Source organism: Montipora foliosa, chromosome 2 (assembly GCF_036669935.1).
Source record: "Montipora foliosa isolate CH-2021 chromosome 2, ASM3666993v2, whole genome shotgun sequence".
Lineage (NCBI taxonomy): Eukaryota > Metazoa > Cnidaria > Anthozoa > Scleractinia > Acroporidae > Montipora > Montipora foliosa.
Window position 1 is genome coordinate 42,325,233 of NC_090870.1, and position 27,500 is coordinate 42,352,732.

The 27,500-nt window shown below is 40.1% G+C and overlaps 1 protein-coding gene across 1 annotated transcript in view; it reads right to left on the reverse strand.

Moving 5' to 3' along the window:
- Positions 1–27,500, reverse strand: part of LOC137993149 (ATP-binding cassette sub-family A member 2-like) — a 61,122-nt gene that overhangs the window by 21,362 nt on the left and 12,260 nt on the right. Inside the window, exons 7-27 of the mRNA XM_068838834.1 lie at positions 27,238–27,318; positions 25,228–25,326; positions 24,407–24,469; positions 22,807–23,151; positions 22,074–22,279; positions 20,126–20,349; positions 18,464–18,749; positions 17,648–17,870; positions 16,212–16,547; positions 12,753–13,070; positions 12,128–12,369; positions 11,429–11,509; positions 10,484–10,680; positions 9,365–9,634; positions 7,912–8,138; positions 7,075–7,117; positions 5,155–5,358; positions 3,915–4,653; positions 2,950–3,055; positions 1,271–1,382; positions 464–527 (exon numbers count right to left, since the gene is read on the reverse strand). Coding sequence (XP_068694935.1) covers positions 464–527; positions 1,271–1,382; positions 2,950–3,055; positions 3,915–4,653; positions 5,155–5,358; positions 7,075–7,117; positions 7,912–8,138; positions 9,365–9,634; positions 10,484–10,680; positions 11,429–11,509; positions 12,128–12,369; positions 12,753–13,070; positions 16,212–16,547; positions 17,648–17,870; positions 18,464–18,749; positions 20,126–20,349; positions 22,074–22,279; positions 22,807–23,151; positions 24,407–24,469; positions 25,228–25,326; positions 27,238–27,318 — 4,466 coding nt within the window. The remainder of the gene's footprint in view (positions 1–463; positions 528–1,270; positions 1,383–2,949; positions 3,056–3,914; positions 4,654–5,154; positions 5,359–7,074; positions 7,118–7,911; positions 8,139–9,364; positions 9,635–10,483; positions 10,681–11,428; positions 11,510–12,127; positions 12,370–12,752; positions 13,071–16,211; positions 16,548–17,647; positions 17,871–18,463; positions 18,750–20,125; positions 20,350–22,073; positions 22,280–22,806; positions 23,152–24,406; positions 24,470–25,227; positions 25,327–27,237; positions 27,319–27,500) is intronic.

Genomic DNA, 27,500 nt, shown 5'->3' on the forward strand with positions numbered 1-27,500 from the left:
CGAACGAAATAATCGGGAAATGATGACGTTTCACATTAAATGCCCGCAAGTAATTCTTGGGTAATTATGACGTAGAAGAAAATGGCCGAAGAACAAGAGATCACGTGAACATAATTGTGGAAAAACATCTTGCCCTTTGTCACGGTGCGTCATACGTTTATACAAGGTCCGTACTGCCACGACTTCGGGCCAGTTTATCAACCAATGAGAAGGATCACCAAAAATCAATCGCGACTTGCACGCGCAATTCTTCCCGCGCTTTGAGCAAGTTACACGGAATTGCTACGAATTTGGATTGGTTCATCGCGCTGTTTGCACCTGCTGTGATTGGTCAAAGTAATTACTTTCAGTTGGTATTTGCTTTACTACACTCGATTGAAAACGGCTCTATACCACTGGTCAAGAGGAAATTGAGCCCATCATGGCGCCGATGTTTCCAATAAAGACATATCTCTTCACTTACATATATCTGACTGACAATTGGTTCTCGTCGGTTTTATTAAAGGGGTGATTAAATACTGTTATACCTGCCGAAAGAGATGAAGAACAAACGCAATTAGTAAAATCTTTCTAACACTTAAAAAGCACCAAACACTAGACAATGACACAGTCCTGACGGGGAAGAACGTTAACCAGTCACATTCCAAGTCGACTCGGCTGTTTCCAGTAGCGAGCATAAAGAAGCGAGACCGTTAAAGTGTCCATAACCCCAAAATATTTTTTTCGCTAAAATGAATCTTTGTACCTGTTCGAGACGCATTGCGGCCATTTATTCCTTTTTCTAACAAATCCTGCCATTTTATAGGCTTCGGAAGTTGCGAAAATCCAAGCATCTGTTGTTCACGACCAAATGAGAAGGGGAGTGGGTCTATTCCTGGTTTTACGTCACAATCTACTTTGCATGCATTTTTACAAAGAGAAATGTAAATCAGTTTGTGACGTAAAAACAGGAATAGACCCACTCCCCTTCTAACTCGGTCGTGAACAAAAGATGCTTCGATTTTCGCAACTTTCGTAGCCTCTAAAATGGCAGGATTTGTTAGAAAAAGGAAAAAAAGCCGCGATGCGTTTCGAACAGGTGCAAAGATTCATTTTAGCGAAAAAAATATTTTGGGGTTATGGGCATTTTAAGTTAAAAATTCAAAGTGACCGATTTGTTTATAAATCGTTTAGTTAAGCGGTTAGCTTCGGAGAGGAAAAATAACGCAAATTAATAAGATCTACTCGCAGACATTAACTTTGTACAATCAGTGTGTATGACGGATCATACCATAGGCCGCTGGATTCCCCTTCTCCTTTGACAGAGAGGCACGGAGAATTGCATTGTTCATGACATTTAAGTAGGTTGGTAAAGCGTGGTAACCTTTGCTGTTGTACCAAGCCTAAAATGAGAAAGAAGAATCGTTAAAGCTCTTGACAGGGGATAAAACGAACTCCATCACCAACAACAAAAGTACTTCGGAGCGATACGTTCTCGTTTTTTCAAACGTTCCCCACCTGGTTGATGGAAAGAACAGTAGCGAAAAAATCTTTTGGGAATTTGATTATATTAATATGCAAAAATAGAGGTACATTTTTCTATTGTTTTGGCACCAACATGGCCGTCTTATCACGTGAGTGCAATAAAAGAATACAAGGACAGTCGAGCAAATGCACGGGACGTCACCTTCATGACATTACATCAAACCAAATGGCTTCGCTGAAGCAACACGTTTTCGTGTCCGCAGTAGAGTGAATAAGCTGTATTGACAACTACAGAAAAAGCTGAATTATCTCTTTTTCTGAAAGGAACTGAAGTAGGTATCGTAGATTAGAATTAGGGACGATGGGATAGAGCTGATCAATGTATAATGGGATCGATTCCCGGACTTGCCATCATACGCAGGTCTTTGTTGGTTCTCTACTCTCTTCCGAGAGGTGTTTCTACAGGTACTCCGGTTCTCCCCTCTTGTCAAAACGCAGATTTTTATTTGATTTGCTCTGCATTACGCCTGATTTATATCAATCAATCAGTACCTGGGGGTGTAGGGATGGCGCAGTGGTGAGAGCACTTACCTCCCACCAATCTGGCCCGGGTTCGATTCCCAGACTCGGCGTCATATGTGGGCTGAGTTTGTTGGTTCTTTACTCCGCACCGAGGTTTTCTCCGGGTGCTGTGGTTCCCCCACCTCCCTTCAAAAACCAACATTTGACTTGATTCGCATTGATTGTTAATGTCCCCAATTAGCGCTCCAGCGCTAGAACGACTAGACACTGAAATAAATTACTTTCTTTTCTAACCAATTAATGGCGCATTGGTGCTGGGATATGTAACTTCGACATTTATAGGAAAATCCTTACGAAGTCCTTCCACTGCAACACATAATTGACTCGAATTGACCTGCTCTTCGGTGTGCTCGAGCACAAATGACGTCACAGAAGTTTACGACGCGGCCACATTGATCAACAAAATGCTATCCGAAGTCTGGTTTTCGTCGGATTCGAGTCCTCGGGATGCAATTAAACGAGCATATGATAGTCAATGAAAACTGACGCAAGCCTTCTAGATGCAATAGGCCCTTTACATGACCGTGTCACGTGACCTTGTCAATCATAAAAAATGGTGGTGGTACAAAATAGAGTGAAAAATTTTGAGGCCACTGACATTTATGTGAGATTTTTCAGTAATTTTAATGTTTAAAAATTTACTGAGATTTACGTGGCAAACAGCTGCTGCATGGCAAAGCTTGGCATCCAAGCATTAAAATCACTGTAAAATCTCTCTCATAAATGTCAGTGGTCTCAAAATTGGCACTCTTACTAATTTCACCACGTTCTTTCCATTTCTGACATCTATTTTGTACCACCACCATTTTTTATAATTGAGAAGGTCACGCGACACGGTCATGAAAAGGGCCTACTTTTCCTCTTCACATGCGACCCAAAACACAACTGACTCTACTGACAAACCTTAACAGCTTCTCTTATAGCCAATCGTCTGACGGACGGTATTTTCACTTTGTCGAGTTTCTGAGGCACCCAACTAACGACTTCACCAAAGGACAAGGCCCCATACCTAGAAGTTATCATAGTATTTTAGTATAAAACGAAGCGCATGAAGCGAATTGCGTAATTACATTACATTAGAATAAACCTAGTAAAATTACAACTAGTCAACTTGATGTGGACAGGGCATTACATTTTATAATTACTTTGAATTTGTATTTTTCACATTTTTAAATTACTCCGAATTTACAGCCTGCAACTTCGAAATGATAAAAAGTTTACTACACATAATTAATAATGTTGGAAAATATCCAGCTAGAGAGCACATGCTTTAAAGCACATGTGGGGAAAGAAACTTTTCTTAAAGCGCTCTGTTTTATATTTCATCAGGAATGTATTTTACTATAGATAGAGATAACATAAATAATGGGGCGGAATGAACGAACGCCCGAAAGGGCATCATCTAAGACGGATCAAAGGACAAACCTGACCGTACTGACAAGCCAGTTTGAGAGTTGCTATTCTTTCGTCGAAAGAAGAGCTTAGCGAGTGCAGTGCTCGAGGAATTATCCCCAGCCAAAACATTGATGATGACATTTGTCTCGAAGATGTGATGACGTTTTAGGATCTTGGTCAGTGGCACATAAAACTGTGGGCAACTGCTCCGCGTTACGTGCCCAAATTTTTCACGAGGTCGCGGTGTACAGACGAAATGGTCATATTGTTGCTTTGCAACGCATGCGCTTGATTATTGGTGTTATGATCGGCCCGCTGAATTACTGAACTATCAAAGTATTTACCTAGATTTTGGTTTGACGAAAGTCGATTAACGACCATTCGTTTGTACCATGATATTGGAGATCATTTTGAAATGTATTTTCCGCAAGACTAAGATCATGCATGCACATAAGAAAGATAACAATACAAACCTGTGAAGCTTAAATGTTTGTGTGGTATACAACAGATACTTCGAGATATTCCTGCCAGTAATGTTCCGCAGTGTGTCCCTTGTAATGGTAACTAATGGTAACGGGAGTGGCCCAGCTGCACCCCTGTCACACACATAGGCAGTCTTGTTACGTGAGCATCGACACCCTATACCAGTGTCCTTGTGAGTTATCGAGTGAGATATGTTGGAACTGTTCGAGAAAATATACGGCAAATGCCAATTTGAAGGATTCAAGTAATCGTTTGACAGTTCATTGACGGAAGACGAACAGGACTGGCTAAACATCTGCGCCAGTTGCTCCTTCGAAGGTCTCTCTCCTAAACTCTGTTTTGTCGCGTTGATTGACCGTACAGATCTAAGGCAACATGTTGCACCCACTCCAGAGGGCAGAGTCAGGGTTTTGTCAAGTCGAGACGCCAAGTGGTTGACTCCTTTCGCCTCGTTTGCAAACGGGATGTAGTTTGGACGCGGAAACATGGACGGAGACAGTTCCAGAGGGGGTTGGTCAGGTGACTTTGGGAATGACAGAGCCATAGTCATGGCAATAGCAATAAAAATGGCGGGTAGAAGGATTTGAGAAATGACTCCTTTGAAGTTGCGTCGAGCATGATGGAATCGTTTCAACACCAAAGCATAAAACTGTTGCATTTTCAGACGAAAACCAGCCAGCGTGTGAGTGCTAACGCCTTGAAATGCTGCGTTTAATGGTGTCTGATCGCCTGTAAAAAACAATGGCTGATGGTGTTAGTTTGTAAAGAAAGTGTGATGCTGCGTTGCTGCGTACTTGAAGCAAGGAAATGCGGTAATATCAGCTGAGTTAATGAAAGGAAATCAACCAACGCAGAGCGAATGAAAATTTGACGTGGGCTCGAAACGTTCACTTTCTTATTTCCCGGCGCCAGTCAATTAACTTTCATCAACTGAGACAAGACCAAAGTTCACACAAAAAAAGTTACATGAATTATTGCAAGCTTCATGAGCAGAAAAATTAAACAAATACTGAAATGAACGGATTAACAGATGAATGGACCTAAAAACAAACAAAAAAGGAACAAATACATAGAATCATAACAACTTTGCTGCTTCATGGAAAGCAGAATAACCCAGCTCCAAGTAAATGTCTTTGCTGACAACAAGGTTAACACATCTTGGAAACTGGCAACTGCCTGTTTCACGTCACTTATCAAAGCTGGCTAGTCAATGGAAGTTACATCACCTACCATCTTGAAAGCTAGCCTCTTCTTGTATCTCCGGAGATAACAGCCGTTCCCTTGTGTCATACCGACCACTTGACAGATCCTTCAGTTCCAATTCTCTTCCTGCCATTAGATCCAGGTTCCACTCGTCATCCTGTTCCCCGCTGACCCCAGAGCTTGGGGAATCACCAGGGTTCGAGGAGCTTTCAAAGTTTGATGAGTTGACTTCTAATGTGGAGTGCGAGCAAAGAAGAGAAACATTTAATTAAATCTTTCAGATAGCATGCGCGCTATGATTGGCTAATTTACCGGGCTATATTCTACAGTACGGTCCACAACATGTAAGTTTGGAATTTTGATTCAAAATTTTCAAGAATGTTTTTTTTTTTATGTTATGTGAAACAAACTTGTGAAACTCTGGGAACCTTGCAAGCAACTACTTCAAAAAAGCCTATACGATTTATCCGTCTTTCATATTTGTACGCATAGGCCACGGGCCATAAATCAACAGAAAAAAAACTCGGTCCGTAACTTACGGTACGGACCTCGAACTCGGATAGTAAGAGGTATTTGATGGAACAAAATGGCCTATTTGGGCATATAAATCTGAGATATGTAGTTGTAGATTGTATTTTGTGCCAAAAAACTAGAAAAAAACAAGATGATAAAATCCGAATTTGTCATTTCCGGAGGAAATCAACGCCACTTTAAGGTTGCCAGTTCTTTCCATTCTTGTTTCGCCCGGTTTTTTTTAATCCTGAGCTAGAGAACGAAGTAATAATTGAAATCTGAATGTATAGCAAAGTACATGAAATAGACGAACTCCACTTTTACAGTCATCATCAGTTCCTTCTCCCCGTATGGAGAATAGGGCCGGCCACTTTTACAGTACGTGCCTTTTTATTACTAATTATTTTTGTTTCATTGGTGTAGACTATCCAATAGGCCATTTTCGAAATATCAATATTCAGCTTGATAGTGAGGCAGAGAGGACAAACACAATAAAAAGAAGTTGCAGTGAATGTGAAAGATATTAGCATATCATCCACTTTCCATTGTCTTTGTCTTCTAAGCCTCTCTTTCAAGCAGAATTTTAATATATCGAATGTGGCCTATTAGAAGCCGTTGATGGGTTGCCTTGGTGTCTGATTGGCTATTAAGTGTACAATTCAAGATATATCTCAATTGTAAAAGGTCTGACATTTAGGGCGCGTTCGATTGACCGTATTCCGGAATAGGAATGCATGGAATAGAAGTTAGAAATGCTTCGTTTTTGCGGAGATTCACATTAATATTGTCAAACAACTGCTAAAATGCTATTTTAAACATAGCTTTATTATCTTTGTTGCTTCAAAATGCCACACATAGTGTTTTAACTCACCACTCCACGTATTCTTATTCCGGAATAGGGTTAATCGAACGCACCCTTGGATTCCTAACGACAATGAATACTAGTAAAGAGAACCCATGAGGTCCACATTTTGTGTTTGTCCTAGTACTGATTGACCGGGACCATGTAAAAAAGTACATTCAAAATTGAACTGAACCTCACAAATTACATCAACTGTACTGCTGTAGTAACGAGTGAACTACAGAGCCAAGAAAGAACAGGATAAAGGCGTAAGAACAACTTCAACATTTACAGAGAAACCTGGAAAAAACACTTGGGGCTTGAAAAGGAGTCGAGTTCACGACCACCTGATTTCTCCGCACTCTGCTATACTCACTGAGCTATCATGAACTCGGTCAACATCGAGTTCGCATAGTTTCCAGTCAAAGAGGGTAAATACAGGAAGGTGAATAGCAGAAACTTCAAAGGCAGGATTCCACCTCACTAACGAATACCCTAAGCCAGTGTTTCACCGCGAATTCAAAATGTGGAAAGGGGAAATCAATAATATGATGACGGAAATTTTGCCAAGTAAAAACTGTATAAACTCCAACCTGAGTCGTCTCGAGATGCAACATCAGTTACCTTGAGGAAAACCTGAAAGAAAATAATTTGAATCTATGAAAAAAGGGGAACGAATGTCAAAAAGGGCAAGATTAAGCGGGTTGCGCGTAGGCAGTTAAAAAAGAAATGTCGCCCAAGGCGTTTGAAGCTTATTTAACTCGATCTCGACACTGGCATTTCGATAATCGTTTAATATCACCTCGCTTTAAATTTACGATTATCATCATTATTTTACAACTATGAACGTCTGAGTGAAAAGGAATGCTCGGAACTGAAACTGTGCCTTTTTAAATACAATCAAGTCAGTGTCTAGACAGGGGACTCCATTCTGTGGCTAAACCTTCAATAAGACTCAGTAAGAATTTTAGACAGCAAACGTGACACAACGAGAAACATTTTAAAATCAGGGCTTAAGCTTAGCCACTGTTGAGATGTGATTCTACACCACATGACCAGAAATAGCTGACAATGAAAAATCCCGGTATCTTGCTCTTTCGAGAAGTTGTTCCTAAAAGCTAGAGCTCCGAATTCAAATTCATTTCCGGCGTTTTTTTTTTCTCTTTTTACTCTGTTCAGCCGTTGGGCTTGCTTTGAGTAGAGTTAGAGTTGCCAAATCAAATTCCTGGCACGGCTCATACCACTTCATTAGGCTAACTCTAGTGACTACTCGACAGAGGCGATACTTATTAACCTAGTCGAAATTCCGTAGTTTCGTGCATTAGGTGTCATGTGCATCCCAATGAAATGATTGAGGAAAAAATTCCTTCCCTTATGTCTCGCTCCTGCGAACCAAAATTGAGAACTTGCTCAGCAAAATAGTTTCTTACCTCTTCTAGGGCAGTGTCTGTCAGTCCAAAGCTATCAATCCCCAATTCACTTTTTTTCTGCTCCAGATCACTAAAGAATCTTTCAAAGCCTCCTCGTTTCACGGAGTTATCAGGGAGAATAAATGTTAGTTCCTGTTGCGTGTTCTGCTGTAACTCAGCAGCTTGAACGTGAGATCTGATGAAGTTCGTCACCTTTTTCACATGGTCCTCGCTGTTGTTTCTATGATCTAAAAATTAGTCATCATGAATTCACAATTTGTACAATGCACTAAGGTGAATAAGAAAACAGCTCAAACCAAACACTCAAATGCGCAGCAATCGCTGCAATAGTGAACTTCTGATTGGAGTATGAGAACGACTACGAGTGTGAGTTTTCTGTACTGGGCACGAGCATTACGTTCAAAGAACAAGAATTTTCGAAATGCGTGTTCTCAGAACTGAGAACTCGTATTCGTAGTTGTCCTCGAACTCCAATCTGAAGGTCGATAATGAAACCAGCGCGCGAGTTTTATGTGCACGTGAGCGAAAGAAGAAAATTCGCACACCCATAGGGACTCACGCTTTCAAGCAAAGCCAGAGAACACAAAGCCTAAGACCGGAAACGCAAAACTTGTACCCCTAATTTGAGTGACTGACTTCTCAAACCAAGTCATCTTTGGATTGCCACTTCCTGTACTAATTCAAAAGTTAATTTATGTACATGTGATGCAATCATACACAACAATTGACGAAGTTGACAACACCCGGCGAAAGTCTCTGCTTTAGGCGACAATCGGAGACACAACTGTTGACACATTGACCTTTTCGACCCTCTATTCCGTAATTTTTAACTCTTTTGTCCTTGCTACGCTACCCAATGGACCATTTTCGAATTTTCACCGCTGGACTGGATCTAACATGAAATGGAGGCTAATGCAGAATTGCCCGCATTAGCCTCCATTTCATGCTAGATCCAGTCCAGCCGTGAAAATTCGAAAACGGTCTATTTTCCCCCTCCCACCAAACAATTTTGTGTCGTAATTGACCGAAGCGGAAAATACCATAATACTCTTTGTTTGTCCCCCCGCTTCAAAAAAAAAACTGCATAAGCATTGCTTCCAGTTTCTCTTGGGACTTACAATGTTACCAAGAGAAAACAAAAACAACGCTTATTCAAAATTTGGAGGGACAAACAAAGAGTATATTGATCTTTGACTACAAACGGGCAACATTGAGTGGGGGAGGGGACTCTTGGAAAATTTTTTGCGCGTTTCAAATAGCCCTGTCATTTTACGCATAAACATTGCTGCTCAGACACAATGTGTCAACTCATTTTGACGCCGATTGGAGTCAAGGAACGAAGATCTCTTGGAGAAAAAATCATTCCTCTTCCAGATACTAATTAATATCACTGAAATTTCTCAACAGGACTCGCTTTCGAAATGAGGCTATATTGTACATGAAAGTGACTCACTAGGCTGAAGTGTATTATTGGACGACATCACCCCTGAAGTTTCCAGCCCCTGGCTTGATCCCGTGGGTGGCACGTGAATATTTACCATGGACCCTTGGGGAGTTCTATCGCGTTTTTTCACCAGAGTGAGGTGGTACCCGTCTCCAAAGTGGCTCTTCAAGAATAGCGGTGAGCCAACACAGCGCAGCTTCCCGTTTGAAACAATGGCAATGCGGTCTCCAAGTAGATCAGCCTCGTCCATAAAATGCGTGGACAGCAAGATAGTTCGGCCTACAGTTGCAATAAGAACATTAGCTTGGTCAGGTCAATCCCTGAAATCGCGCCTAACAAGGTAACCATTAGCTTTGGGGCCACCGCCTGCAAAAGTGATACAGGCCATGTTAGCGAACAAAACAAAAGCAAAACGTCGCTCGCGTTTTGCATAATAATAGAGTCAAATTCCCGAAAGACTCTTTCGCAATTGTTCACTACACCAACATGTCCGCCAATAACGTCTGTTGCAAGCCGAATTAACAGAATGAACTGGGAAAGCAGGTGTTAGGAATATACGTTCTTTAGAGAAAACGGTGCACGGAAAACAGAAATGTCGAACTGAATTGGCGTTCAAAGTATTCTGTACATTGATTCTACTATGGCAAATAAGGAAGGTAGTCTGGTTTCTTCTGAATGCACCCTCAAAATGCACTTTTGAACCATTTCATTCGCCATAGAGAACATGTGAAAATTAAAACAGAAAAGGAACTTGAAGCTTTCTGCAGAAAGAGTATGATCGTTGATAAATCAAAAACTGTGTCGAGGCCCTTTCAAACTGTAATCCGGATTTCGTCCAATCAAAAGACCTGAGATTTGAGCAAACACATCGGAAAATTACAAATTATCTCAATTTTATCCGTATTTTACCTAGGTGGATCACAAATTCGAATGCTCTGCCACCGAATAACAGAAGTTCGTGGACACTAGTCTTTGATTAACCTAGTTCACGTAACAATCCTCGTGCCATGCTGAAAAGTCAAAGGTCAAATGGTGGCATATCTACGATGATAGTAAGAGTGACAGTAACTTTTAAAATAGTAAATAAGCGATATGCTAAGAAGCAAGTCAATCTACATCTGTGGTCACCTTTCTTGTATTTAATTAGCAGGTCCCATATGGCCCTCCGAGCGTAAGGATCCACACCAGCAGTGGGCTCGTCTAAGATCACTGTTCTCGAGCCCGCTGCAAAGGCCATCGCAACCGAGAGCTTTCGCTTCATGCCGCCACTCAGGGTCTCCACTGCGCAGTGCCGTTTAGTGGGAAGACCTACGTCCATTACGAGCCTATCAAAAAAATGTCAATATTTTCAAGACGTCTGGGGCCGGTTGCTGGAAGCTTGGTTAGCACTAACCGTTGGTTAAGAGGTATCAAAACCTATGGGTTTCCATGACATTTAACGCTGGTTAGTGCTAATCATGCTTCGAGAAATCCGGGCCTGTTTGTCAACGTAGCTAGGTGGAAAGGGTAAATATCCAAGTCAATTCCAAATTTTCAGTTGCACTGTACAAATAAAGCTGCTGTTTTCAGTCAGAGAAACAAAACAGAATCGTAAAATGAAAATTTGCTTAAATAAGTGTGTGCGGGTCTTAGAGATCTGCACCTGCCTGAGACGAATTTAAGCTACTGAAGCTGCGCGGTGTACAGGGAGAAGACACTTCCAATCACTTTCTTGCGCTTACACTTTCTCTGTGGTCGTCCTTACCACAAATGATGGTTAGTGACGATCGCAGCCCAAAATTTCTCCTTCTGCCTCAAGTGGGAAAGAAATCTGGAAAGGAGTTCTCTGACGCAATTTTGCCAATATTGAAGGTTTGCAAAGGTATGACGCTATAGCGGCCATATTATCCACCACCGTAAGCAGCCATTTGCTATAGACCGAATGCATAAATGGCGGCCAAAAATGTCTTCTTTTGTTTATGTGCTAATTAGACTCACTAGCCTCGCACCATTATGCATTCGGTCTATTTGCATGCATACTGACAGCCATATCATAACAGGATTGAAAGCAAGCAAAAGAGCAAGATTACTCACTGATCCATCTCTCTCTTCACATCACTTTCCGGCATTCCTTTCATTCGCGCGTAAAACCATAAATGCTCATCCACGGTCAGCCTATAATGCAGAAAAATGTGAAGATAAAGTCTCGGTTCACAGGGGGGCTTACGCGACGAGAACAACTAAAGAAAATTGTAATGAGCAGTCCAGGATAGCACAGATCATATGGTACAAGAAAACGAATTGGAAGGCTCACGCAATAATAATTAACTCGCGCTTCATGACGGAGAACTCATAGGTAAAAAAAATCAGCATTATTTTGCTGATGGAATTTTCAACAGCGTTGTTGAGGGGAAGAGGATAGTAAACTCTCAGCCAATGTGTAAGGGATTTTTCTTGCAAAAGCACTTAAAAAAAGAACTGTAAACATCCTTAGGGCCGCGTGCTTGCCACAGGAGCATGATGTTATTCGAAGACCTCAAATGTCTTGCACAAGGCGCGCGGCTTTTATACGAATCAGAAAAGTGCAGATATATGGATTCAGTAATATTTCCCAAATGACATATTCGATGGCGTTGACAACGTTCTCGTGTTTAAATTCTCCCCAGCGCGACATATTAAGTATAGTTTGTATAACTTTGAAAAATTCCTTGAAAAGACGACACCAAGCTACTACAGAGATCACCACCCTAGCTCCCAAGAAAAAAAAATTACTAAAAATGTAGACCAACTGACCTGTCAAATAGCACATTGTGTTGTGGACACATGCCCAGGCTGCGGCGAATCTTCTCCATATCCATGCGGATGTCACAGCCGTAAATATAAGCTGTACCTTCTGTAGGCGGGAACAGACCCGTTAAAATGGACATAGTGGTGGTCTTGCCTGCGCCGTTATGACCAAGGAACGAGGTAATCTGTCCCTCATAGAGATTCAGAGTTAATCCATCCACTGCTAGTTTCTTTCCCTCCTTGTATACCTGAGATCAGTAAAACAATGCTTTGAGCATGCGACAGCGTTCTCTGCTTGGACATGAAGTTCGTAGACAAAAAACATTGGAATTGCGGGTGTTTGCAAGCCTCACTATCACCAATGAATTTTTCAAATTGTCAGTTGAAAGCAAGCTTTCGTTGGAAAGAGATATATAATATATTTTTTGACATTCGAAAAATCCGTCCGAGTTCTCCTATGAGGAGTTGAACCTATCACGGTTCGGATGCTGTTCTACTGATCGAACGTCGGCTCCTGGAAACAAGGCTTTTAAACAAGGTGTCCTGCTTTTTCCTTATGGAGAGGTCGCGTGTTAACCCTAGTCATCGAATGAAGAGATGAATTTATCAATGATTTCAGTTGCAACTGTACCTTCTTAAGATTCTCTATAGTAACACCCAAGGGCAAATGTATAGGCTCTCTTTCATAAGCCAGTAACCCTTGTCCCTGAGGAGCATCTTCTAGATCGTCCGCAGTCATCATCTGGAATGCACTGCGCCTCATCTTGGGGCACGCCTGCGTGTTATGACCAAACCAGTAAGAGGGTTGACAGACAAAGTACCAGGGACGAGGCAGCCCATAAGATCCCGGATGAACTGCTTCAATGTACCACACTAGGACAGCGTAGATAACTGTATCCATCAACATGCAGTAAAATACCTTCAGCAAGTTGAAATCATCTCCTTTGATCTGCAGGGAAAGAGAAAGCGGGTTGGAATATTTCAATTTTTTTGGCAACTTCATCAACTCATATTAAGTATCTCAGACAGCATTTAGAAGCGAATGTTCTACACATGATGCCTGCAAAAGAAGTCAAGAGACTAATGGCCGATTATGCTCGTCATCAATTTCGACCCCAGAGCTCTTCTCTTTAGCGCATAAACGAGGGAGAGCAGAGCTCTGGGCCGGGGAACCCTGAAACAAAGTGTCTTCTCACTGGAACTCCTTGAGGTTACAATATCAAGTGATCTAAGATGGAATAGCCATGTTAATGAGATTGTGAAGACAGCAGATAAGCGTTCGTACTTTTTGGTGTAGCTCCAAAGTGCAAAGTTACCTAATTCTGACTTATTGTTTTATTGCACTTGTATAAGATCTGTCTTGAGGTATGCCGAATCAGTATTTTATCAAGCTCTGTCCTTGTATCTCAAGTACGAAATAGAACAGGTACAGAAAAGGGCATTGTCAATTATCTATTCAGGGATAATGTACAGTGATGCCTTGGAGCATCCAAATATCCCTAAGGTCGATTATTTCCTATTGTGAAGCCATTGGCAGGAAGACATTCTTCAATATTATGAATGACAAGGATAGCAAGCTAAGTAACTTAGTACCAGCGCCAAACCACTCAGCCTACTCGCTTAGACACAATCGGTCCTTCAAGATTCCCAAGTTTAAGACGGACCGTTTTAAGAACACTTCGAATATATATTATTTAGTCAATCTTAATTTTTTGTATAGTATATAATGAACTAGTTTTTAAATACGCAATTCAGCCCTTGGGATGCTATGTATTGACACTATCTATCTATCTATCTATCTATCTATCTATCTATCTATCTATCTATCTATCTATCTATCTGACTTACGTGAAGAACAATGGAAAGCGTCTCTGATTGGTGCATTTATTTTAGGAGTGAGCATGCGCCGTAAGGTTCAAATAGCCAATTTTGGACTATAAGAACCCTAGGGCATATGTTCTCCTACAGAAAGTTTACCAGCGCAGACATAAGACCGAGGCTCAGTTGACGAGAACGGCTCATCATAACAACGTAATGAATAAGAAGAGTCAACAACTTCTAATTGTCGAAACACAACAATCTTTAAATAATGAATACTTTGAACTAGTTTGAACATAACTTGGTAATGAGTTCCAATTTCGCATCGTTCTTGGATCAAAACTATAGTAACAATACTCATGATTACAATTAACTTGGATGAAAGATTTATTTTAAAAAGACCTGTAATACGTTGTTTCAGTAAAAAATAGTCAGGTATAAGCAAAGCAATAAAATTGTTGACTGCTAAATGGAATATACTAAATCGATGAATTTTACGTATATCATTTAAAGAATCTAAATCTAAGGACTGTAACATCTCTGTGACAGAGTTAGTGCTATAGTCTCCTTTGATAAATCTCGCCAGTTGCCGCTGGACTGCTTCGATTGCATCAATCTGGTCTTGTCTGTATGGATCACATACTGCCATGGTATACTCCAAGTTTGGTCTCACAGTGGTAATAAACGTCTTAGCCCTTTCATCCCCAATACAAGATCGAATCGTTCATTCTCCTACCTCGTACCATAGCTTTCTTTGTTAGGAAGTCATGAGAATTTGGTGTTATATCAATATCACATCTTAAACTGATGATTATCTTCATTCTCAATACCTGTGTGACTAACATTTCATTGAAATTGTGAGGAGAATTTACATGATAATCACCTCTGGGAGTCAAAGGGTTAAGCCCCAGCTGCACCTTCAAACATTGTTATAAAACATTTGTTGGATCAACAATGTTTGAGCACGTAGCATGTTTGTTTGATGACGTTTCTTCAACATTTTTGTTGGAAAAATGTTTACTTCGATCAAACATTTTCTCCAACATACAACAAATGTTGAAGCGTGTAGCCGCCCTTCAATAATGTTGAATGGCAAAGACCAAATTATCAAACCATCGATTAAATACTCAAATTGCGTAGCACGGAGACAAATTTAGAGATTTCTTTTATTGGTCACGTGACTGTGGGCATGGTATGATGATGTCATATTTAGGGTCCTTGGCTTACAAAAATTGGAAGCTGACCAAAATAATGCCAAATTCTCTCAAATTACTTAACCATTACATCCTTAGCAACACACCCCAAAAAATACGTCAGTGGGCCCTTAAGCACGCGCGTTTTTGAGACGCAGACGGCAACCGGAAGGGAACATTTTCCTTCCCAAGACAGAGGTGTCCCCAAGAGTTTTATACTAACAATCTCTAAAAGAGAAAAGATACTTGGCGATGTAAATGTGGTTGTGTGAAGACAAGTCAAAAGGGAAAACAGCTCACTTCCGGTTGCCATCCGCGTCTCAAATACGCGTGTGCTTAAGTTCCCTAATGTTACAACCTGTAGCCGGGGCTTTAAGGACTAATCTACTGGATATCGTCACAGAATTAAGTGACCAACGATGAGAGGTTTCTTGAAATTATGTGCTGTAATCCGTATTTTATTGTAGTTCAATAGAGCGTTTTCACTCACGTGACCAGCAGCCATATTGGATTACTGAAACAAAAGGAAGTATTTGCATAAAAATAGAGTTCAATTCCCGGAGGATTAGTTTGGTACACCATCATGGCCGCCAACCTTTGTTTTGGAACACCAATATGACCGCCGTGACGTCATATGAAAACGCTCTATACCAGCTGAAATTATGTAATGTTTCCTCTAAAGATCGAATAAAAAGAAATTAAGAGAATTACTAGCGTAATCCAGTGGACTATTAACCATTATCCCCCTGGATCAATGTTACCAGAACCACCACCTGGATGTGATGAGAAATAGGGCTGGCTATTGCTAACAAGGCAAAATTTGCGAAAAGGGGTTTTAGGAAACGATCTCCGGACTTAATCCAGTGGACTGCCAAAGATTTCCTTTTTTCTATAAAGATCCATTTGACCCTTTTCAGCCCGAGGAAACGACAACAAGATCCCCGTTTTAAAACTTATTCTTTTGGAAACGTTCACGAGAGGCACGTGAAACACGTGAACTCTTGTTTTATCTTTCCTTTGTAATGTTTTCGCCGGTGAGAAAAAAAAATCTCATAAACAAAGTACAAGAAAATACGTACAGGACTCTTTCCCAAGTTGGACCATTGCACTCCGAGTCCTTCTTCTTCGTAGATGGCAAAATACCTCGCTCCCAGGCCAAAAGCAGAGGTAGAGAGGAGACTGGCGGCCATCTTCTCTTTGGCAGAAACATTCACGAACCCAGCCTCCTCTCGAATAGAGATAAACACGTAAGGGAGATAGGTCAGAAAATAGATGATGCCACCACACGCCGACGCCAGCTTGGCTTTGGAGAATAATACAGATATCAGGAAACAGAAGACGATTGTCACGATTGCAAACATCATAAGAAACACCCATACAACCAGCGGGTCACTAGAGGACAAAACCTTGCCATACTGTGGAGGCAAAAAAGACGCGATTAGTGACGTAGATAGAAGGGAATAACTTTACCCTCTTTCAAAGTCTAACTTTTGTGATGGTAGGTATTTTTATGTTAAACATAAGAATAAAACACAGTTCTCAACAGAGTCTTCCCACATTGACTCTCCTTGAAAAAAAGGCCGTTGTAACTCCGGAAACGAACAGTTCCTCGGAAGATGGTTCAAGACCAAAGGGGATTGAGAACAGCAAAACTAAATATTCAATTTCATTTTGAGATGAGGCAGAGGAGTGGCCCAGCAATTAGGCCGCTTGATCAGCATGTCGATGCTTTGAGTTCCAACTGAATATCTCTTCACCGGATTTGACTTTTGTGGTTGCTAATTCAACTCTAAAAAATATCGGAAACATCTACTTATAGTTGCCTCCCTACAGAGAGGTACCTTAAAGGGGCTACGATATGTTATTTTACGGTGTTTAGGGGATATCTTTAGTTAATCACGAGTTTAAAACTCGAAAATAGTAATGTGGAATTCCTTCACTGATAAAATTATCGTTACATCACAAACAAGATGATTCTGAGCAAGAACGACCTTGCAATAAAAGTTTTTGAAGACGTCGGCCGACTTTTTTCAAGATTACCCTGTCCCAAATGCAATCCATCTCAATCTTGTCCATTTGTGTTCATCCATGCTTTTCTTCCCTTTTGCTGTATTTCTCTTGTGGTCATTGCAACGTTTCATTCTACTTTTTGGGTATTTTGGGTGTCATGAAATTACATAAGAGTATTTGAATTACTACTTTTGCATGTATGATCCTACAATTCCTATGAACAGCCAACACAAATAAACCTTGCTGTTCCAGTCTCTCAATTCAGTGGTTCATTTCTTCGTTTTCTATTTTCTTTGCTGACACAAACTTGTACACTTCAGCTCAGGTTGTCAAAACTCCATGCAGCCTGACAAACAGCAGTCCTTCTCAGGACACACACTGGTGTTTTGGACTTCGCACTGTCGAGATTTTTCTCTCTGCGAAGATGGAAAAGGTTACAGCAGAGAAGTCGCGTGATGCGGGAGAAAAACACATTGCCTATAGGCTGAGCAAAACTGTTTAATACCTTGAGGATAGCAACCAATAGCGAAACTGTGATGGACATGACAACCAGCGAAGTGATAAACCAGGCAACCCAGTGAACAGCATTTGACAGACCCATCATCTTCATGACTTCCTTTAGACGTTGTTCTTTTTCATACACGATTGCCTGCACTGCCAAAGCCACTGTGTAAATCCACGACACTGTCATGCATAGCGGCATCATGTGCTCAATGATGAACATGAAACTGTGTGAAAAAAGAAACGAAAGGCCAATGACCATCACTCAAGTAATAAACCTTAAATTTAAAGTAGCTCTGGATTGGCTCTCATTAATTTTTTAAAACTTTGCCGATAGTTCTTAACTTCTATCTCAGATTGCTAATTACTATTCAACAAGAAAAGTAAAGGCGAAATATAGTGGTTTTGGAGAGCTTTCATGTTGCCATGGTAACCTATTGCGTCGAAATAGTGGGTGCAATTTGTTACACAATAGTTGGTGTTTCATGTGGTGCCATAACATTGCTGTTACGTGATACAGTACAACAGTTATAACCCTTCTAATAAGAAGGTCTTTTACAAGCGGTGAAACTGGTTCCAGCCAGCTTAAAAAGCTTCAGAAAGACAAAATTTAGCATATTGTGTGCTCTGTAAAATTCACTATGCCAATACCATTTTCTGGATAAGGTAATTTTGATACATGTTGTTGTTGTTAAACATACCGTAGTTTTGCTCAAAATGAGACCCAAAAATCCAAACTTTGATACAACACAGTGACACTGCTCAAACGCACAACACAAAAACGAAAAAAACTCGACTGTAGGGTCAACAGAAGTCTTACTTGTCCTTGACATAACAAGGATATGGCATCTCATTTAAATATACTGCAGGCTTGATAACGTCCCTCCCAGCATGCAAATCAACAACAGCTCTTTCGATCTGATCCTGGAGCAAGGTGAATCCAAGATCATAATAGTATTGCTGACTCAAGCTCTGTGGGCCCGGTTTCCAGTAAGAATCCCGGATGCTGTCGGTTGGTGGAGTGAAATACGTCGCTTTCATTCGTATTTTGTACTTGACATGTGGTGGCAGGCTAGCGTTAGCCTTGATATTCAAGAACACGATACCTATAGGAAAAAAAAGTTATGGATCAGTCGAAGATAGCCCCTTCAAGCCCACAGACCAAAATCACCAGTGGTTTAGCCTTCAAGTGGCGGTCAGCCTGGGCAAAGTTTAGCATTTCCGACCAAACGAAGAGTTCCCTGCTAGCAGAAGTCTCTTTTCTTTTGCGTTCGCTGGGATGACGAAGACGGAAAGAGACCACTGCCATGGCTCAAAACTTAAGTGTGTTGAGCATGCGCGTTGGTTACTTAGCAGCCGAATCCTCACGTGATACTTCATGTTATGTGGGCTCACTTAAAGACAGCGGAATTATTGTAAAGGATGCGCTGGACACAGCAGGCTCAAGTCACAGTCAGCAAACATATCATGGGGCATGCGGGGTTTGAACAATGCTGTCCAAGGTTGTGACGGCGGTTGGATCAAAGAGATAGATAGTTTATTGAATAAAACTTTGCAACCCAAGGGTTGAATTACGTCTTATTTACAGAATGAAAGATTAAATTAATATTATATATACAAAACATCTGGATTCACCACATAATAAATAAGAACTAGCAGGATCTTGAAGTAATTAGTTACTATTAGGCCCCGTCCACACGTATCCGGATATTTTTGAATCCGAAACTGTTTCTTTCCGTATTCGAAAACATTTCCATCCACACGTTGCGTATTCAAATCGAAGCTGCCCGTCCACACGCATCCGGATTGTATCCGGATTCACTCTAGTGCTCAGGACTCCTCAAGGAAACAGAGGTAACAGAGTATGCGCCATGAAGCCCCTGTCAGCCATCTTGAGAATTTATTTCACGGTTAAGAAACTGGGCTCGATCTTGTTACGTCATCCGGATAAAAACATTTGGCGTCCACACGGTTCCGGATTCATATCGGATTCAAATATATTCACTTTGGAGAGCGTATTCAAAAAGTTCTGGATTCGCCAACGTATTCGCCGGATACGTGTGGACGGAAGGCGTATCCGAAAAGAAAAAGTTGCGGATTCAAAAATATCCGGATAAAAAAATTACGTCATGAAAACCTTAAGTGTGTTAAAAACCATAAAACTATTTCGAAATCTGTCTGTCTTGAAAACCAGATTGAACTGGCCTGCCTATCTGAGATTACAATGCTTAGCATTTTGTAGGGGAAGCAAATTCCTGGGCTTGCTGTCTTTGTTCTCAAAGATTTTCTTGAACAGTTTGTCCGTTAGAGCTTGCCCTCGGTCTGACAGAGTGACAAGACTTGTCTTAATAAGCGCTTCATCATACAAAGTGAGTTTCAACCCCGCCGTACTCGTCAGCCCGGCGAATGCAAAAAGGAAAGAGACCTCTGCTAGTAGAGAAAACAAAGAGCTGCAAAGGTACATTTCTCAGGACCGACTAACCTGCTACTACGTTAGAGGAATCTCTGGCTTTTGAGTTGTTGACATTTAGGGCAAAATTCAACAGGGATTTCTCGTCCTTGAAGCCCCTGAATATATTAAGATCAAGTTTTGAGGCCATGTCCAACCAGAGCCGTGCCACACTGTCAATAGTATCCAGTTGTTCTATTAAGGGATTAGAATTATCACAACTGCGGGTTAGCAGCTCGTCAAGACCTTGGTATTCTCTGTAAAGATAAAAGACAGGGAGAGAGAAGCGTTACGATGCGCAGCAATGTTTGCACTTACTCCCACATAGTCCGTCAAAGGTCGGGCATCATTGGCCATCTGTTTACATAAAACTGCACGGATATTGCAAAGTTACGCTGCAAAGTTTCCTTGCATGGCGTTGGCAGGTTTTTGCTTGATTTTTTCGCACGATTTTGTTTCGATAATTTCACTTCGTCTGTCAAAATAATAAATAGCTACAGCATACTGTCGGATAAACGAACCAACATATTAATCGGGTATATAATCGTCAAGAGATGTGGCAAAAAAGCATCTGCGTACACGAGATACTTCGGAGATTAAGCATGCGCGTTGTTGAGACGCGGACGGCAACCGGAAGAGAATATTTCGCATGCCAGGACAGTGGTGTCTCCCATATTTTTATACCAATCACCTCTAACAGAAAAAAAGATACTTAGCAATGTATGAGTGGTTGTGTGGAGACAAGTTAAAAGGGAAAATAGCTCACTTCTGGTTGCAGTCCGCGTCTCAACGCGTGTGTAAGCTCCCTATTAAATTATGACTTTCCTAAGACCAAGATTGTCTCGAAACAAGTTGCAAACATCAGCGTTGCAGGAAGTAAATTTGCAATGCAGCGATTTTATCCATGCTAAGGATCTCATTGGAAAGGGTGATACAGGGTGCATCTTCTTTGGAAATTATATTAGGACACAGAGATCCAAAGAATTTATATCGGCGGACCTATCGTATTCCCACATAAGGTCTTCAAATTTTGCATGGCCAATCTAACCTACCGGGGTAATTCTATCCAAGTGATCTTCATACCTTATTTCAATGTACTTATTTTCGTGGTAACTAAAATTTTGCGCAAATGGAAAGGAATATTTCACGGGACTTACATTTCGCGATTACGCGAAAGAATTATGTCAAAAAGAACTAAATTTTGCGAAAATTAGTCAGTCTCAGTTCGTTTGACCCGAATTTATGGATGCGATTGCGAAGCACCGATGATCACCACTTGTGAAAAGGTGGGGGGTTGAAAATTCCAGTTGAAGTTGTTATTGAAATGGAGGCCAAGACAAAGAACAGAAAAATAGCTAACAAATCCAAACAGTTTGTTGTCGCGAGTGACAAGGAACCAGATATAGGAATGGATTATTTGACGACTGCTCTAAGGATGCAAGATTATATTGATTCAGACGAAAAGAGGTCTATCTCCGAGACTTAAATAAAGAACATGGACAAGATAATCTAAAGTTGATTAAAGGATTTCATCACAGGGTATTAATTTTCGCGCAAATTTTTTTTCGCTTTCTTCGCAGGTCTTAAATTTCGCGATCTTTAAAAACTCACAAAAAGTAAGCCCCGCGAAAATTAGTACGAATAAGATACATGTTGCTCAGATCGCCTGGGTGATTACGTATTTCAAATAATTGCGCCAATAACCTGTCGACGGGTTTCATTATTACTATCACAACGAATAATGGCGATAAATGCATGTATTTGAGGTGCAGGTTATAGGCCTTCACAGGAATACAAGCAGAGCCCAACAAGATGATCTGCTCCCAACTGAGTGGCTTCATACATGTAGCTCATTTGGTAGAGCATTACAGTACACTGCCATCGCAGAGGTCATGGGTTGAAGCATCCTGAACTTCTCAGCCGTCTATAAGTGAGTGTGAGGACCACTTCTACCTTTCGATAACTAATGACAATATTTTACCTGAGCGAATCACCAGGCCTGTATCCAGTGGTATTAGATGTCAAGTCGTCATATCGTTGAAGACACTTGTGTTCACTATTTAGCACAAGCCCGAGGTAATGCTGAGACTCGTTAAGTTGCAACACTGAACGGATCTTTTGTGAAGTTCTCAACCAATCTTCAGCAAGGTGCTCCAGTTTCTCTATGTCTGAAAACGTCCTGTTTGCCTGTAGAAAAAAAGAGTTAAACGAAAATAAAAAGACTTCATTAAGCTGACGATAGTCATCAATTTTATATCAAAAAGCATCCCAAGTTCTTTACTTTCCACAAGAGGAGAGATTCTGGGATTAAGGACAAAAAGTTTCCAAGCCTTTAGTTCAGTGTCCAGAGCTCCTGAATACTAGTTGTACAGGGCTTCTGAATACAGAACTTTCCTGGATACTAGCTTTAACATCTTTAGTCACCAAGCCAAGCTCAAGACTTACAGCACGATAAAAAACATGGAAACAAAAACGTTTGCTCGTCTAGGGGTTGTACTTCCATGTTTGCAGCACGACATTGGCTTCACACAAGTAAGAAGCCATTGTGCTCTTAAGGGACGGTGTAACCCTGCGGGAATCTCGAACACTCATTCTCCATCGAGGGTATGGAGTTCATTACATGTACACTGTATTTCAGAGCTACAGTTTTGAAAACTTTAATCCCAAATTAAAAAAAAAAAAGGTCTTACTTCAGAAGACACCATTTTAATCACCTTTTTGATGACATCATCAGCAGCAGTTCCATTGGGAGAATAGAGAATTATCGGATTGTGAAGCAAGGTGTACAGCATAATTTGCAGGACCCTTGTTTTACAACCTTCTGTGCGGCACTGATAGTCATTGATATGATCCATCACTCTCTGAGATGGTTGTGCTCCAGGATCTGGTCCACATATGATTGGGCCTAGATTCTTCCACATTTCATGAAAGTAAATTTTGTTGCGTTCTTCACTAGACTTGTTTTGCAGACCTTCAGTGCCGGACAGGTTAAGACGCAGTAGTCGGGCCAGCTCCATTCCTTCTTGCACAAGGTGAACGAACTCGGTTAAATTCCTCAGCTGAAAATTAAACCAGTGTGGGATTCAACCTTCTCATTATTTTCCTTACCGGTATGTCAGCCTTCTTTTACAACGAGCACTGACACTTGGTTTTTCTAAGCATTGAGTGGTCAGCCATATTTCCACTTAGAAGCTGGTCCTTTTACAAAGTCCTTTAACAAAATCTAAACTCATAGTAGCTCTGACGAAGGGCTACCGCTCCAAACGTCAGCTTTCCAAATCGTTCACGGTGGTAATTCGACCTTTATCAACACATTTGATAAAACCAAATTTTCCTGTTTCACTCTCCCACCGAGGCAGCACCACAGTTTCTTTGTTTCTTTAGAAACTAGAAATTTGTAAATTCATAGTATGTTTATTTGCCTCACTTTTAACTTATTCTCAGGAAAAACGACATACTAAGGGTAAACTGCACTATGTGCGAAGGAATTTTTGCAGATTTTCTTTAAAATTCAAAGTATTTTAGTGATTTTTTGTGTTACAATATCTTGATTAATATCCAGTTCAATTCCGTAGTCCGAAGTCTAAAGTCCAAAGTCCATATTCTGTGACCCAACCATATGGTTAGGTATGATCGTAGAATAGTTGTTGGCATTTAAAACTGTTGTTAACGGCGTTGACAACACTCAAAACCAGTAAACAGATGCTTTACAACTTTCGACCATGGTAAAAGTACTTTTTCTAACAATATCGGGAGAATTATAAAATTATGTAATAGACCTTTCCATAGCCTGTTCCAGGCTCCCAGATAGTCGGAAAAACGAAAACAACTGTGTTTGAAAAACGAGTGGGGGCTTGGGTCGAGGCGAGGAAGCCTGAAAAATTCAGGACTTCACGAAATTTGAAATTGCGTCCATAATTATTTCATATTCGCAATTCAGTATGTGATTCATTTGATATATCATTTCGTGGACTGATTCATTTCTCACGCAAAAATTTGAACCCAGAAATGACCAGCTCCCAAGGTTAGGGCCTCTACTAACTATGGTTAGGGTTAGCTTCACAGCCCAGTTGATTAGAGCCTCACACCAGCATCCCTAGATCAGGCTGAAATTTTCAGGGTTCTCCATGCAATTGCTAAAATTGCGTCCATAACTGTGAAGATCATAGCTTTACTTGTTTAAACATTACTTCACAAATTGACGTCTCTTTGTTATACATGTACATGTATGTCTGTAATCCCTTTAAATGATTTTAATCCGTCGAGTCATCTATGCAAGTGGAAAGTCTACCAAAAACATACTGAGAGACTTACATCTCCTCTGAGTTTTAACGTCGACTTGTTGAGAGCAACTAAGTCCTCTTGAGTGACATTCAACTAAAACAAATGGCATTGATAACAGTATAGTAGTTGCAATGGACTATTATTCATTGCATTACAGGCCCTGGACATGCAAAGTTAAAATCCCACTTTCCCATGAGCTTTCTCCACTTGCCTGGGTCTATTAACTATTCATAGCAGAAAAACAATATAATCTTTTGTCTTGTGACATCTTTTCAGTTCTTTCATTGATTGAGTGGTTGCTTGCCTGGTGGGGCAAGTAGTCAGAGAAAGTCATTTGCCCAAGAATGAAAATTAATCTACTGTACACTGTACTTGTCCTGCACAATAATTGGACAAGAGTTTTCTTGAGCAGTCCATTATACATATTCCTGACCCCAACATAACTCCCTTCTCAAATCAACCCAAGATAGTTTGATGATGATTAATGAGTATCAATGACAATAAAGCACTTTGTTGTTACCACTGTTGTTACCCCGTCAAAGTGACAGTCGCTTTAAGATGGAAGCACGTGCTGCGTCCACAGCAGTACTTATAATAAATATTAGTTGTATACGTAAATATGTCTCTGCATGGCCAAATTAAGAAACACCAACTTTTCAGGCAGGAATTCATCCCGATCAATATACTTTATTGAGGCAACTGACTGCGTACATGCACAGTTTTTCTTTCTCTGTTGGTGCTTGACAATTTCTCCTTTACCTGCATTGAAGTATTATACCTTAATTTCTTAAAGGTGAACAACCATCATTACCATGACAGGAACTTGTAAAGTAAAGCAGAATACATCGTACCTTTTGCATAACAGCATTATGATCAATGTGATATTTAATGAAGTCAGTAGCCATCTGTGCTTGCAAAGGTGTTAAATTGCACAAATACTCAAGGATTTCCTGTAGGAAAAAGAATAATTATGCATGTATCAAATAATTATTTAAATTAAAGTTTCTTATTCCACTACTATGCCATTTTACCATAATTGGTCAAGAGAATGTGCAAAATTTGAGACGGTAATACACGTGTAATGTCCTGGTTTAACCAATAGACCATTTTACAGTTGTGGCTAAGTTACCAGGCCTAACAATGGAACAGAGGCTGCCGGTAACCCTGTTTTGATACAAACCTTCATGCTTTTGTAATTTTAATATGGACTAATTAGCGTTACAACAACACAATTTACTTGATAAAAGCAGTGAGGTCTGTATCAATGCAAAGTCACCGGCAGCCTAGCAGCCATTCATGGGTTTGGTCGCTGAGAAAACAACTGTAAAATGGCCTATTTAGAACAGAGCAAAAACAGACAGCCTGAGAATTTAGCTTGTCATCGCTTGTCACTCATCACTTCATTTATCCAATCAAATAAAGGACATTTGGCTGGCTTTTTGTGCTGTTTACATTGTTTGCATGCACGCTAAAGGACAGATGATGCAGTTTTAAAAACAAAATAATATTGTTTATTTCTGGCGACTCATTTTGAATCAAGCATGGCTTTTAGAATATTTGTGTGTGTGGCTTACCCGCGCACGTTCAGCTGAAAACCCTTTTGAGCCTCCTTAATTCACATTGAATTTCATGCACTTGTGTCCAGATATGCACATAATTAGATTTTGGTTTTAATTAACATTAACCCTAATTTCTACTGAAAGGGAGTAAAACTGAAATAACTTGTAAGAAACTTTTAGATGTATTATTATCCAAGCAGAGATCCAGTAGACCAGTGTAAGTTTTAGATGTATTATAAAATAATAATTATCCAAGCAGAGATCAAGTACATGTAACATGCAATCAATGTTCTTGTATCACTTCTTTTTTTTTGAAAAAAGACTTACACTGGTCTACATGTACTTACAAATTATTTCAGTTTTACTCCCTTTCAGTACAAATTAGGGTTAATTAAAACTCTCATCCACAGGGCACATAAAATAAGTAACACTACCCAGGGTTTTCAAAACAAGATCGATTCTTTAACTAGTAAATTTTGAAATGTAATGTGTTTCCCAGTTGGTTAATCGACAAGTCCGTTCAAGGTTATCTTAGAAATGTTACTACCTTACATCGGTTTCTATTCATCTTACACCATGTATACTACAAAGAAAATATTTCATCTATTATCAGCAAGTACTGCAAGTATTTAAATGTTAAAGTAATTTTCTCTCCATTTAAAATGTGCAACATTTTTAGTCCAACTAGGATTTCATTCTGGATTCTCTCAAATCATGTGTTGTATACAAATTTACTCGCACAGGCTGTGGTGCTCACTACGTTGGTGAAACCAACAGGCATTTCTCCACACGTGTAAATGAGCACCTTTTTCGGGATAAAAATTCTCATATTTTCAAGCACCTTAGTTTTTCTAAAAAATTAATTGTCAGGATAACTGTGATGTTTCTTGCCTCAAAATTATTGACAATGCTACTTCTTCCTATCAACTTAAAATCAAGGAGAGCTTCCATATTAAGCGGTTGAAACCCAAACTCAACAAACAAGTTGATCATGTCAGTTTAGCGTTACACTTTTAAAGTTTTACCATTAGGTCAGTTGTGTTCTCTATAATATTGTTGGTTCGTATGAATTTTACCTACACTGTAATTGTAACGAACATTTAATCTACAAAGAATCATCGTATTGATAATTATATAAAAAAAAAATTAATGTTACACTCACTATGGCTGAAGATGATGTTTGAAACATCGAAACATGTTCCTTATTAAACTCAAAAGTGTGGTTGTATTTTTAAAAATATTAATTTGTATACAAAAATATACTAGTAAATTTTTGACCTTTTCAGATGTGAACTAACTAACCTTTTGATTTGATCCTTTAAACACCAATATTTTCTCTAGTTGTGTAGTATTGCATGAAGAATAATTCGTGGTGTCTGGAAACTGGAAACAATTGAAAGACTTTATCCTTTGAGCATGCACATTGCCACAGAGAAGTTAATAGCATGCTTATGGTTTAATCCTCCAATCTCTGGTGAAAAGCCTCACAGGATCTTTGAGGATTTTTGAGGATTTTGACCAGGATCTTTGAAGATTCTCAAAGACCATGACAAAACGTTTTGAGC